The sequence below is a fragment of the Schistocerca gregaria genome, chromosome 3 (genome assembly GCF_023897955.1).
Source record: "Schistocerca gregaria isolate iqSchGreg1 chromosome 3, iqSchGreg1.2, whole genome shotgun sequence".
Taxonomy (NCBI): domain Eukaryota; kingdom Metazoa; phylum Arthropoda; class Insecta; order Orthoptera; family Acrididae; genus Schistocerca; species Schistocerca gregaria.
In genome coordinates this window covers 627,932,619-627,946,754 of record NC_064922.1, presented here as the reverse complement: position 1 = coordinate 627,946,754, position 14,136 = coordinate 627,932,619, and the positions used below count along the sequence as shown (strand labels likewise).

The 14,136-nt window shown below is 44.1% G+C and overlaps 1 protein-coding gene across 1 annotated transcript in view; it reads right to left on the bottom strand.

Annotated features, from left to right (window-relative positions):
* Window positions 1-1,289: 1,289 nt before the first annotated feature.
* The window catches only part of LOC126355203 (uncharacterized), a 36,428-nt gene continuing 23,581 nt past the window's right edge, over window positions 1,290-14,136 (bottom strand). Inside the window, exons 2-3 of the mRNA XM_050005435.1 lie at window positions 10,303-10,521; window positions 1,290-1,707 (exon numbers count right to left, since the gene is read on the bottom strand). Of these exons, the coding sequence (XP_049861392.1) occupies window positions 1,525-1,707; window positions 10,303-10,521 (402 nt within the window). The 3' untranslated portion in view covers window positions 1,290-1,524. The remainder of the gene's footprint in view (window positions 1,708-10,302; window positions 10,522-14,136) is intronic.

Sequence of the window (14,136 nt, the reverse complement as noted above, 5' to 3'; positions counted from 1 at the left end):
CATCGTGTTACGAACCCTCCCAAGAATGCCACGTACAGTGACGAGTGCGTAGACGGCCGAGATAGGCCGAAAACAAAGAATGTGTGGATTGTAATTAATGAATATGAAATCATGTGATAGATTCGTAACCTTTTGACGAGGAAAAAATCGCTGCTCTATCCATAATTTGCCTATAAATTTTATTTCGAAGTAACTAAAGATTCAACAGCGAATTAAAGCTTGTAAACAGATTTCGGCTGTCGTCATTTTGTGGGTAAATGATACATTGTTCAAAATGGCGGCGGCCATGAAAAAAATTCAAGTTTAAACGGAGCGTTTTCTTCGTCTTGAGGCGCGCATGAATGGGGAACATCCTGCCGTCCCAATAGCCGAGGATGCGCCAGGTTAGGAAACTTCTGGGGCAGAAAGGAAGTGGCCAGGTCTGCGGCCCAGCAGGCGACAGCTAACCGCTTGACTACCCAGAAAGTTAGCGCAGGAACTACTTTTATCAGCCATAGACACACTAGTGTGAGGTGCCCACCAGCTAACAAAAGCCCTAAGCATCGCCGCCCGAGCTCATTCTTGAACCTCTTCTTGGAAGGCCATTAGCTGCCATCTCGTCCGGGATCTCTTGTTGTTCATAGGTACGCTCCGCCATGTGAGGATAAAACTTAATGGTTCGTGACTTCAGATACAGTCTAACAATGACGCTCGCATTAGATCACCGTTTCAGTTGTTTGGCGATCGCTAGCACTTGCGATTTTGCAGGGGAGCAGCAGCGCCTGTCATGTGGTAAGTAAGGTTCACCGGATTTTGTCCCCCCCCCCCCCTCCTCCCCCATCCGCCTAGTTCTCATGCTTCAGAATTCGTACTCCGAAGTGTTCTCAGTTCATCTTATGTTGCTATAGGTGAATATGTCACCCTGCAAACGTCTCTGTATCAGTGGAGGCTGCCCACGGTTAAGAGTACGTTGTTCTGTGCTAATTTCAGCTAGCTTTTATTTGTGTAGCTAATTCTAGCACCTTGCACCAGTATCTATTCAAGTCAATGGCTCCCTGCAAGTAGGGTCATAGTTCATGCGTTCCCAAGTTCTGATACTGGATAGAGTAATAGCGTGAGATTCCGATGGCCTCGCAATATTTACCTCATCCCCTAACAGGGGAAAGCTCTTTCCATTCAAGAGAGCTGGGATACGGAAACTGTGCGTCGTTCAGTTTCCTTAAGGTAGCACATGTCGACAACATTTATAGCGTTCTATTACTTTATTAGAGCCAAGTAAAGAATGCTCGTGGCAAGTAATATGATTGATATTAAAAAGTGTTAGGTGCTATATATTGTGATTCGCAAAAGAAAAAAATACATGATTGGAAGATGTAAACAATATTATGAATGCAACATATGATATGCAGTCTTAAATGTTGCAGAGAATCAGCCTGCAACAAGATCAGTTAATTCGCTCGTTTGGCAGGCTGTCGGCTAAAACACCGTGGACCCGTGTTGCAGACCGGCACTGCGTGTCGACGCGGCCTTCGTCTCTGGAGCGAGTCAAGGGACGCTGTTGGTCTCCCAGACGACTGTCTCCGTGTCAGTGGCCTCGGTCCTGGGCACGCAGCCGCAGCGAGTGTGGTTGACGAAGTTGATGGACATGTCGCTGAAGTCGGAGCCTTGCAGGGTGTCCTGCACTCGGAACGGCAGCGTCACCGTCTGATTCTCCACAGGCGCACACACCTGCGGCAGTAAAGGAGAAAATGTTCAAACGTGAGTGAATTCCTAAGGGACAAAACTGCTGACGTCATCGGTCCCTAGACTTACACGCTACTTAATCTAACTTATGCTAAGAGCAACACACACACCCATGCCCGAGCGAGGACTCGAACCTCCGGCAGGAGTTGTCGCGCAATCCGCGACATGGCGACTCAAACCACGCGGCCACTCCGCGCGGCAGTAAACCAGTTTCGTTACTCGCAATGAGGAAAGAACACTAAGAGTGACCAACACCAACCAAGCGTTAAGTGAAACTGAAGTAGTACTTTACTAAGAGAGAAAGAAATCGTTGACTTCCAGTCGAAAGTACTGAACTAAAGGAGTAAATTACTGCAGGAGTAAATTTTTCATTTACTCGTGAAGTAACTTTATTCACTACAGAGCTGGTGCAGAGCACCATCAAAGAGCTACGACTTTATTAACTGAAAGAGGAAATGGGGCTAAAATTTACTCCTCAGCAGTTATAGATGAAAAGTTAGAAAGTAAAGTGTGTTTCTGCGTGTTAAATATCAGATTATACAGATCGCATGGACTACGAAGAATGCGTGAAAATAGAGGAACAGGTAGACGTTTCAGAAAAGAGACTTTTATTGGAGAGAAGAGGCCTATTTGCGATATATAGCGAGAGTAATTTCAGTGAGCGGATTGGGTTTCGTGTGGAATCTTTTGAGTTACTGCTTGCTATGGCGGAGTCGTTGCTGCAGCTTAACTCTCACAGGAATCGCGCTTTTCCTCCTAGGCTGCAAATTCTTTGTGGACTATGAATCTTTTGCGCTGGTTCTTATAAAATCGTAGCAGGCGATCTCACTGCCTTCTATCATAACACTGCTGAAAGAGCTTTTAATGGTGCGATAAACAATTTAAATACCTTAAACCCACTGTATGTATCAAAGTAAAAAGGCAACTAAATCGAACTGGTATCCCCAAGTATCATGGAGGCCATAAATTGTATACATATACCCACACTTTGTCCTTCTGAGCACAAGCAGAACCAAAAGGAAACAGCAAAAATTTCTTTTCCATTAAAAATATACAAACCAACTTTGAAGCCAAAACGAAAATTTTAAACGTGATAAGCTGTTGGCCGGGTTCAACACGTGATGCACCATTTGGGCAAAGTAATAAAAAGGCATTACCATCTCAATTACAACTAAAGAAACAAACAGGAACAGAACTCACCAACAGTTACTAAAAGGGTATATTACTACGAAAGCAATTTACGAAAGTAGTCAAGACCAAAGAAGTAAACGTTATTTCAAGAGTAATTTATACTACACGGAAGCACCAAAGAAACTGGTATAAACAAGTGTATTCAAATACAGAGATCTGTAAACAGGCAGAACACGGCGCTGCGGTCAGCAAAGCCTATATAAGACAACAAGAGTCTGGCGCAGTTGTTAGATCGGTTACTGCTAGTACAATGGAAGATTATCACGATTAAAGTGAGTTTGAACGTGGTGCTATAGTCGGCGGACGAGCGATGGACACAGCATTTCCAAGGACCGATGAAATGGGGATTTTCCTGTTACGACCATTTCAAGAGTGTACCTTGAATATCAGGAAACCGGCGAAACATCAAATCACCGACATCGCTGCGGCCAGAAAAAGATCCTGCAAAAACGGGGCCACCGACAACTGAGAGAATATTTCAACGTAACAGAGTGCGATCCTTCGCCAAATTGCTCCAGATTTAAATGCTGGGCCATCAAGAAGTGTCAGCGTGCGAACCATTCAACGAAACATCATCGATATGGGCTTTCGGAGCCGAAGGCCCACCCGTGTATCCTTGATGACTGCACGATACAAAGCTTTACGCCTCGACTGGGCCCGTCAACAGCGACATTGCAAAAATGTTGGAAATTTGTGGTATGGTCTTATGGGACCAAACTGGTGAGGTCATCGGTTATTAAGCCTACACACTACTCAATCTAACTGAAATTAACGAAACCTAAGGACAACACACACACCCATGCCCGAGGGAGGACTCGAACCTCCGATGGGGGCAGCCACACGGACCGTGACAAGGCGCCCTAGACCGCGCGGCTACCCCTCGCGGCCAGACATTGGACTATTGATGCTGGAAACATGTTGTCTGGCCGGACAAGTCTGGTTCAAATTATGTCGAGTGGATGGACGTGTACAGATATCGAGACAATCTCATGAATCCATGGACCCTGCATGTCGGCAAAGGACAGGTCAAACTGGTGGAGGCTCTGTAATGGTGTGGGGCGTGAGCAGTTGGAAGAATAATAATGGACCAGTGATACGTCTAGATACCCGTACGTAAGAATCCTGTCTGATCACTTGCTTCCATTCATGTCCATTGGGCAATCCGACAGACCTGGGAAATTCCAGCAGGACAATGCGACACCCCACAAGTCCAGAATTGCTACAGAGTGGCTCCAGGAACACTTCGTAAGGTTTGTTACGTGCTTGTGGGAAGAACGTTCGGCACAGAGAAGAAACAACGAACATATTTATGTCTGTACATACTAAGGTACACATACAAAAATATCTACACTTGCACCTCTTACACCCTGCATGTATTAAAAAAATACATTTAGTCTACATCCGACCGAATGTCTATTGGAACGTCGTGTAAAAGTTGAAGTAACTCAGTCAATAATTATTCACGTTTTTTGCTAAGAATATTTCCTTTGAAGCAAATCGGTTCTAGAGTTTCTAGAGACTTTTGAAACAACGTCTCGTCTTTGAACAGAAGGTGATTTAAATATGTTCCATACAAATGTATTCCTTCTTCAATTTCTTAATCTCAGCATCTGAAAACTGTTACAAGGATTAATAAATAGAACACAGCAGGCGCGTGACTGATCCAAGTAGTGTTCACTCGGCTGCAGTGTGCGAGAGCGGGGCGAATAAGCTTCTCATAGCTTGGCGGAAGTTGCGGAAAATGAGCAACACAATGTTGCTTAATGACACATCGCCTGCGTGGCTTGCTCAATCACGCGTAACTCTGGCGTACGCACATAGGCCGCGAAGTCGCTATGCGCACAGGTCCGATCCTCTGTGTTGTGACACAGCCAATGGCCGTGTTTCCTTAGGGGAGGAAGTTATGGGAATAGAAAGGTAGAGGTTTCAGCAGTTACGCAAAGATAAAGTAATCTGGATGTAATAGACTAGTGTGAGAAGCCGCAACAAATCTGTGTTCAGATAGTAGAGTACAACATCTCTTTCGAGACAAAAGATAAGGCTTTGCTGCTTCCGATTCATGTATAGTAGTGTTCGATACGCGTATATTCGTATGTGTGTGTCATCATTTCACTGATTTGATCTTGCAGTGGGATGGACAGTGTTCGAGAAAACAGGTTCATGTTTGGGTAGTCGGATTCAGATCCTCGTTCAACAAAGTAAAATTACATTTTCCGCACTTACCTTAAATCACTTAAGCTGAAATTTGAATGCTTCCTTCCAAAAGATCATGGCTGATTTTCTGCCGTATTGTTGAGCATTCGAGCTAGTGCTCTTGTCCTAGAAAATTCGTCATTGATTTCTTTCTGTTCTAGCACAGTCATTACCTTCGTCTACATCTCTTATTTTCTTACTAGCTGACAAGCCGGGCAATGACTGGGTATTCATTTTGGCGATTTTCTGTTAGAGACGAAATCTTATACATTGACGGGAAAAATAAACACAACACCAAAACGTAACTAATGTACAGTAATGAAACTTCTACAATACGTTTCACTATGTAACATAAGTGATTAACATTACGCGATCACAGCCTAACGAAGCGCGAGATAAGCCATTGCAAATGTGAAATGCTGGTACATTAATAATAGGGGTAACTGCCAGAATGTTGTATGGCAAGAATGCAAACGTACGTGCATTGTTTTGTATAGGTGCCGGCTGTTATTTTGTGGAATGGAGTTCCATGCCTGTTGCACTTGATCAGTCAATTAAGGGACGATTAATGCTGTTTCTGGATGACGCTGGAGATGTCGTCCGATGTCGTCCGATGACGTCCGGTATGTGATCGTTTGGAGGCAGGTCTGATGATTGTGCAGGCGGAGGCAAAATGTGAGCACTCTGTAGAGCATGTTGGGCTACAACAGTGGTGTGTGGGCGAGCGTTGTCCCGTTGGAAAACATCCTCTGCACTGCTGTTTATGAATGACAGCACAACATGACGAATCATTAGACTGACGAACAAATTTGCAGTCAGGCGGCTTGGGGTAACAACATGAGCCCTCCTGCTGTCATACGAAACCGCATCCCAGGTCATAACTGCAGGTGTAGCTCCAGTATGCCTAGCACACAGAGACATTGGTTCCAGGTTCTCAACATTGCCTCCTCCTAATAAACACACGTCCATTATTGGCAGAGAGGCAGAATTAGCTCTCATCAGAAAACATAACAGACCTCCAGCCTGCTCCCCACTGAGCTCTCGCTTGACGCCACTGAAGTCGCAAATGGTGGTGATTTGGCGTCAGTGGAATGCACGCTACAGGACGTCTGGCTCGGAGCTGTCCTTTAAGTATCTGATTTGTAACAGTTCGTTGTGTCACTGTGGTGAAAACTGCAGATCAAATTGTTGTTGCCATCTTTACAGTTCTGTTAACTGCTTCACCATTGAAAGCTGTCAAAACGCTGCTAGGTGTCATGGGTTTCTTGGTGATGACTCGACTGTAAGAGTGTCTTAGGAGTAAAGAATAAATGTATTAAAAATTCATGAATAAAGCGGCACTTTTTCAAATGTCTTAGAGTTTATGACATCATATCTGTCGAACTACGTGCGTACAGTGATATATTTGTAGAGATACTTTCAGTTGCATAAGTGGATATTGTCTACGAAATATGTTATGTATAGAATTAGCAGCAAAGAAGTAATAAACGTCATGCATGATGCGACATTTTTTCACACATCTCAGTGTCGATGAGACTATGTCTCCTGATCTATGTCTCATACAAAGTTATAATTTTATAGGATCATTCTGCGGCAAATGTGGATACTGTCTGAAAAATGTTCTGCTTGTGAGCATATAATTTATAACAATCACATTTACCCAAGATTTCCCTGCACTGTTTTAGTTGTTTGGATGGCGAAAAGTTATCGCGACAGCATTAGATGGTGCAGCTGCAGATTCAGTACGTGTCCCACGCTGGAGTGAAATTTCCCTGGGTGGCATTGGAGCTTGAGGACTTGTGTACACCTTAGCGAGATAGTTTCCCGTAGTCGACCTTAATCATGACCTCGTCTAACAAAGACCAGATTCTCCCACTAAACTGATAAATCACATAGTAGTCAGAGAGAATTTGAATAATTTTATTCGCGCAATTTGAGTCCCTGTATTCCAAAATGAAATGAGTTTTTTACGTTGGAGCTCAGTTTTCTTGTGGTACACCTCCATCGCCCTGCCGAAATCCTTTGAAACACTACAATCTGATTATGGTGCTGGGGATCATTTTAATTATTCTGCTGTTGCAAGTGTCGGAAACAACCGACTCAAGTACACGGATTCTCACATACGACCCGTAGTTCGGAAATCTACCTGAAGGAAATTATGAAGGTTTAGTAACATTACCGACTAGACACGCTTCAACACTGCGTTATGTTACTTGCCACTTGCGTTTCAGAACTGAGAGTTCTGACAGCAATTGTTGTAGGTGACTGCTTGTTGCTTTAGGCTCATGAATGTTCTTTGTTTCTCAGGTGACCGAAAAAATTCTTTTTGAAAAATTCTTTTTGTCATATCTGTTATAATTAAGTGAAAAAATGGTTCAAATGGCTCTGAGCAATATGGGACTTAACATCTGAGGTTATCAGTCCCCTAGAACTTAGAACTACTTAAACCTAACTAACATAACGACATCATACACATCCATGCCAGAGGCAGGATTCAAATCTGGGACCGTAGCGGTCGCGCGGTTCCATAATGAAGCGCCTAGAACCGCTCGGCCACATCGACCGGCTGGTTAAGTGAGGAACAAAAATGGAATATTCTTCTAAAGAGGTGCCGCGAACTTCATTTTGGGTGTAATGTTGGTGGACAAGAAGCGGGGTCTCTACGTTTGCTGTTTTAGTTGTGTTGCATTGCTGACAAGTTGGATAAAACGGTTTATGTCACACGTCTTTTGTTGTTTCCGTGATTTGGAGACACCCAGCGGGTCACATAACAGATTTTCGTTGGAATCGCCTCAGAACGAAAGGTTATCAATGACTATTTGCTGTGCATTATGAGGCCTGTTTGTAGTAGTAGTTGTTGTTGTGGTGTTCAGTTCGAAGACTGATTTGGTGTAGCTCTCCATGTTATTCTATCCCGTGCCAGCCCCTTCATATGTGAATAACTGTTGCAAACCCCTTCCATTTTAACCTACTTATTGTAGTGATCTCTGGGTCTCACTCTGCAATTTTTACCTTCTACCCTTCCCTCCAGTACTGAGCTGACGATTTCTTGATGTCCTGGAACGTGTGCTATCAGCCTATCCCTTCTTTTAGTCAAGTCATGCCACAAATTTCTTTTCTCCCCTAATTCTATATAGTACCTCCTCATTAGCTACGCGAGCTAGACATCTAACTTTCAACATTCTTCTGTAGCACCACATTTCAGCAGCTTACATTCTCTTCTTTTCCGAACTGATTTATTATCCACGTTTCACTTTCATATAAGGCTACTCTTCTGCACTCCAGACAAATACCTTCAGAAAAGACTTCCTAACACTTAAATTTATATTCGATATTAAAAATTTTTTTCTTCAGAAATGCTTTTCTTGCCATTGGCAGCCAACATTTTATATCCTGGTTACGTTCAGTTACTTCGAGGCCATTTGCAGTCATTCATGGGCTTCGTGTTCCCAAACAACGATGTCATGTCATTGGGCCACAACTGATTTGAAGAACATTCTGGACATTTCGAGCGAATGGTTTGGCCACTCAGGTCGCCGGTCTTGAATTTCATCGAACATTTTCGATCGTATTTGAAAGATCAATTCGTGCACAAAATCCTGCAGCGGTAACACTTACGAAGTTACGGGCCGCTGTATGGTTCAACATTAGTGCAGGGACCTTCAAACAACTTGTTAAGTCCATGCCACGTCGAATTGCTGCACTTTTTTTTTTTGGTCATCAGTCTTCTTACTGGCAGACGCGGCCCGCCACGGATTCCTCTCCTGTGGTAACCTCTTCATCTCAGAGTAGCACTGGCAACTTACGTCCTCAATGATTTGCTGGATGTATTCCAATCTCTGTCTTCCTCTACAGTTTTTGCCCTCCACAGCACCCTCGAATACCATGGAAGTCATTCCCTCATATCTTAACAATGTCCTATCATCATGTCCCTTCTCCTCTTCAGTGTTTTCCGTATATTTCTTTCCTCTCCAATACGGTGCAGAACTTCCCCGTTCCTTACCTTATCAGTCCACTTAATTTTCTACATTCGTCTGTAACACCACATCTCAAATACTTCGATTCTCTTCTGTTCCAGTTCTCCCATAGCCCATCTTTCACTATCATATAATGCTGTACTCCAGACGTAAATTCTCAGAAATTTTTTCCTCAGATGAAGGCCGATATTTGGTATTAGTAGACTTCTCTTGGCCAGGAATGCCCTTTTTGATGTCCTCCTTGCTCCGTCCGTCATTGGTTATTTTACTGCCTAGGTAGCAGAACTTCTTAACTTCATCTATTTCGTGACCATCAATCCTGATGTTAAGTTTCTCGCTGTTCTCATTTCTGTTACTTCTCATTACCTTCGTCTTTCTTCAATTTACTGTGCGGCTGGTCCCAGTGGAGGTTTGAGTCCTCCCTCGCGCATGGCTGTGTGTGTTTTTCCTTAGGATAATTTAGGTTAAGTAGTGTGTAAGCTTAGGGACTGATGACCTTAGCAGTTAAGTCCCATAAGAGTTCACACGCATTTGAACAACATTTTTTCTTCGATTTACTCTCAATCCTACTGTGTACTCATTGGACTGCTCATTCCGTTCAACAGATCATGTAATTCTTCTTTACTTTCACTCAAGATAACAATGTCATCAGTGAATCGACTCATTGATATCCTTTCACCTTGAATTTTATATCCGCTCCTGAACCTTTCTTTTATTTCCATCATTGGTTCCTCGATGTACAGGTTGAACAGTAGGGGCGAAAGGCTACACTACGCCGAGGAAAAGGAGGTCTGGTACGATGTTGGGAGTTATCCTACGACTTTTGTCATCTCAGTATAAATAACCTCGCTGCCTCCCTTACCGCGTCGTGTGCCCAGAAAGTCCAGCAGGCGGTATTCACTCTCGCTGTGGGCAGTGGTCACAACGTTTCGGCTGGTCAATGTATTTCAATCACTCATTTTTCAAGACAGTTGGTTGTATTTAGAAAGAGATAAATGTACTGGATCAGCGTTCAGAGCGGCCGAACTATTCTGCTGGCAGTGCTCCATAACACACTACGCTTGTATTCCCTAAGTGAACACTGCAAAGTGGGCTGACGTTGCGTTCGGACACTTTGGAAATTAGGTGGACAGTTGACGTGTAAGATCGGGAGTTCTGGGAGGAGGAAGTACGCTGTAAGGCGCGAGATGTCAAGTGACGAGTGCTGCAGTGGGGTTACCGTGTCGGAGCTGTAGCAGCAGCCGGTGGAGGGCCCGCAGAGGTGCAGCACGGTGGCCGGCGGCGCGATCGTCTGGCTGGGGGACAGCTCGCCCCTGCGCAGCAGCAGGTCGCCCACCATCACGGAGCGCCTCTGCGGCTCCCTGCACGGGAACGATCGGAAGCGTCGCAGGTTCTTCATGAACATGGCGCGCAGCTGCTCCTTCGTCAGCTTGGTGCCCTGAAAAATGGTCGCCAGTCGGAAGTGGTTAGTTAGTTACATGATGAAATAAGTTATGGGAATGCATCCAGGTGACGTCGTCGACAAAAGCCGATATTTCGAGAGGAGCACACTCTGCCATTTTCAAGGCAAAACTGCAGCACGTAAGCGCAGCTGCATCCAGGTGTTCTAAAACGTCGTTCAGATTCTCACTGCCGTGAGGCCAAGCAACAACTGTTCGCCTACGTACTTGAAACCTGCGTGCTTTTTCAGTTATGTAGACAATACTTTTGTAGAAGGACTTCTTAGAACACCTGAATTCAATCCACCCGAATATTTATTTCGCGTGGAAAACGATGGCCGTCCTCCCACCCCTGATGTGCTGCTCAGGAGGAAGGTTGATGGTAGTATGTAATGGTTCTTTATTTACATGACCATTATGGCACTTCAACCCCGATACCAGTAATATCGTACGACTTTTTTGCGAAGTAACAGACATATTTTTGTGACAATATTCACATTTGGTTTTATTAATGTATAGGTGCTCCGATTTATCGATATATTACAGTGATATGGTTCTTGTGCGTATTCATTTCTCTGAAACTGTCGTAATATTTGATTTACTTGTAACCGCTTTGGCGTGAATGCGCGCAGAGCAGTCTTTGTTTCACTTTGCAGAAGTTAAGTTGTTATTTCGCTTTGTAAAAGAACAGTAAAGTCTTGTTTTTGGTTAAAGTGGAAATTAAATATATGAAGATTGATACAAAACTGTTTTCTTGATGATGTGACAATTAGGAAGAAGTATATGTGAATTTACAAGAAGTTTAATAAAAATGTGGATCGTGAACACCAAGTCAAAAATTATTTCTACCATACCATTGTTCTGATCTGGGAGTGTTTGAGCATTAAGAATTTCCTGAAAAATGCATTTGTTAGGTCTTCAAATATTGCTAAAATACAGATCTGGACCTTCTAGCAGTCACAGTGGAATCACCCTAGAATCAGCAAGATGAGCCATAACAACTTTGACGAAATCTATGTGGGAATCCATTGAAGATTTGTGCCAAAATTAATGACTTTTTTACAGTGACTTCATTATTTCCATTCTGACGATACCATCCACAGTCAATAACTTTGTTGTTGCCCGATAAAGCGAACATATGCTGCGTAAGCAACAGTATTAATCTGATTTCTAACCTACTTTGCAAGTGGTGGTATTGTTAGAAGTACTTTGGGACACACCGTTTATAGGAAGCCTACTCACACAGACTTGTGTTTGCAGGTAGATAGTTATCACCATCTGGTACAACGTGAAGCGGTACTTCGTACCTTGGTTCATAGTACATACGTCACCTCTGATCCTAAGATTTTGTCAGCCCAGTCAGCCAATCTCGTAGTCACATTTCGTCAGAATGGTTATAGCGAAAGACAGATCAAACGTGCGCTGCGCTATCGACCAACTGTGACCCGAGTGACTGATGAACTGATGATAATACCGAGGTGACACTAAATTCTATGGCCTTTTTGATTTATGTATGGAGCGTTCGAACAGAATTGGTGGTACTTTGCGGAAATATGATGTGAAGTGTGTTTTTCGACCAGCATCTAAGTTCAGGATCATTTTAGGGTCCGTAAAGGATTATCCTTGTTCGATCAAGGTGGATGTCTATCGCATTCCGTGCAGTTGTGGCATGTAATACACTGAAGCGACAACTGGTATAGGAATGCGTAGTGAAATACAGAGATATGAAAACAGGCAGAATACGGCGCTGCGGTCGAAAACGCCTATATAAGACAAGAGTCTAGTGTAGTGTTAGATCGCTTACTGTTGCTACAGTGGCTGGTTATCAAGAATTGAACGTGGTGTTATAGTCACTGTCAGAGCGGTGGAGACAGCATCCCCGACGTAGCGATGAAGTGGGGATTTTCCCGTACAACAATTTCACGAGTGTACCGTGAATATCAGGAATCCGGTAAAACAGCAAATCTCCGACATCGCTATGGCCGGAAAAAGATCCTGCAAGAGCAGGACCATCGACGAGTGAAGAGAATCGTTCAGTGTGACAGAAGAGGAACACTTTCACAAATTGTTGCAGATTTAAATGCTGGGCCATTAACACGCGTCACCGTGTGAACCATTGAACGAAACATCATCGAAATGGGCTTTCGGAGCCAAAGTCCCACTCGTGTATCCTTGATGATTGCACGACACAAAGCTTTACGTCTCGACTGGGGCCGTCAACACCGTCATACAACTGTTGATGACTGGAGACATGTCGTCTGGTCGGACGAATCTCGTTTCAAATTGTATCGAGCGGGTGGATGGGTATGAAGACAATCTCCTGAATCCATGCAACCTGCACGTCAGCAGGGAACTGTTCAAGCTGGTGGAAGCTCTGTAATTGTGTGGGGCGTGTGCAGGTGGAGTGATATAGGACCCCTGATAGGTCTAGATACGACTCCTACAGGTGACACGTACGTAAGCATCCTGTCTTTTCACCTGCATCCATTGAAGTCCATTGTGCATTCCGGCGGACTTGGGCAATTCCAGCAGAACAATGCGACACCCCACAGGTCCAGAATCGCTACAGCGTGGCTCTAGGAACTATCTTCTGAGTTTAAACACTTACATTGGCCACCAACCTCCCCAGACATGAATACTATTGAACATATATGCCATGCCTTGCAACGTGCTGTTCAGAAGAGATCTCCACCCACTCGTACTCTTACGGATTTGTGGACAACCCTGCAGCAGGATTCACGGTGTCAGTTCCCTCCAGCACTACTTCAGACACTGGTCGAGTCCATGCCACGTCGTCTTGCGGCACTGCTGCGTGCGTGCGTGGGCCCTACAAGATAGTACGCAGGTGTGTCACGTTATTTGGCTCTTCAGTGCATATTGGTTACAATCGTTTTTGAGTGCATACTTCCGCCGCTCGTAGTGTTTCTTATAATCTCCAGCATATATTAATGGATGGATAGTCTGCATGTTTGTAGCCAGGAAAGCCAACAAAGGGCTGGCTGCCGAGACGGCCTCGTTCATTTAGCGTACCCAGGATGTATATCCTGTATTTTACTGCGGACTCGAACTACATTTACACTCATGCCACACGAACGACTACGAATACAACGATTACGACGACGACGACGATGATGATGATTTATTGGTCAGACTAACACGACTGTGGAGGACCGGTGTACTGAGCATAAACTGCACATGCCCTTACAACAGCCGAGCAAATCCCCCATTGCAGAACCTTGTCTTGGCTCTGGTCATCCTATGAAATAAAACAACATGGTGATCCTAGATGGACTTACAGCTAGTGGGATAGTGTTATTAACAAATCTGTTGAAATAAGATTGGCAAGTAACCTTATAAATAAAGACGATGGTTTTTGTTTACATTCTTTATGGAACCCTGCTCCTCGTCTGTCAAAAAAACAGAGCGACTCATTAACGCTATCTCATCTGTTATAGTAATTTCGCTATCGAAAACTTCTGACGTGGGTCATCTTCGTTTTGTGATGGCGCTGGTGTTTACAATGTGCGTGAGTGCTGTCTTCCCAGAGTTTCTCTGAAAACCAAGGTTTTAAATGCTCTTGTACAGCTCTTACCTGCTGCAGCTTTGCCTTGAAA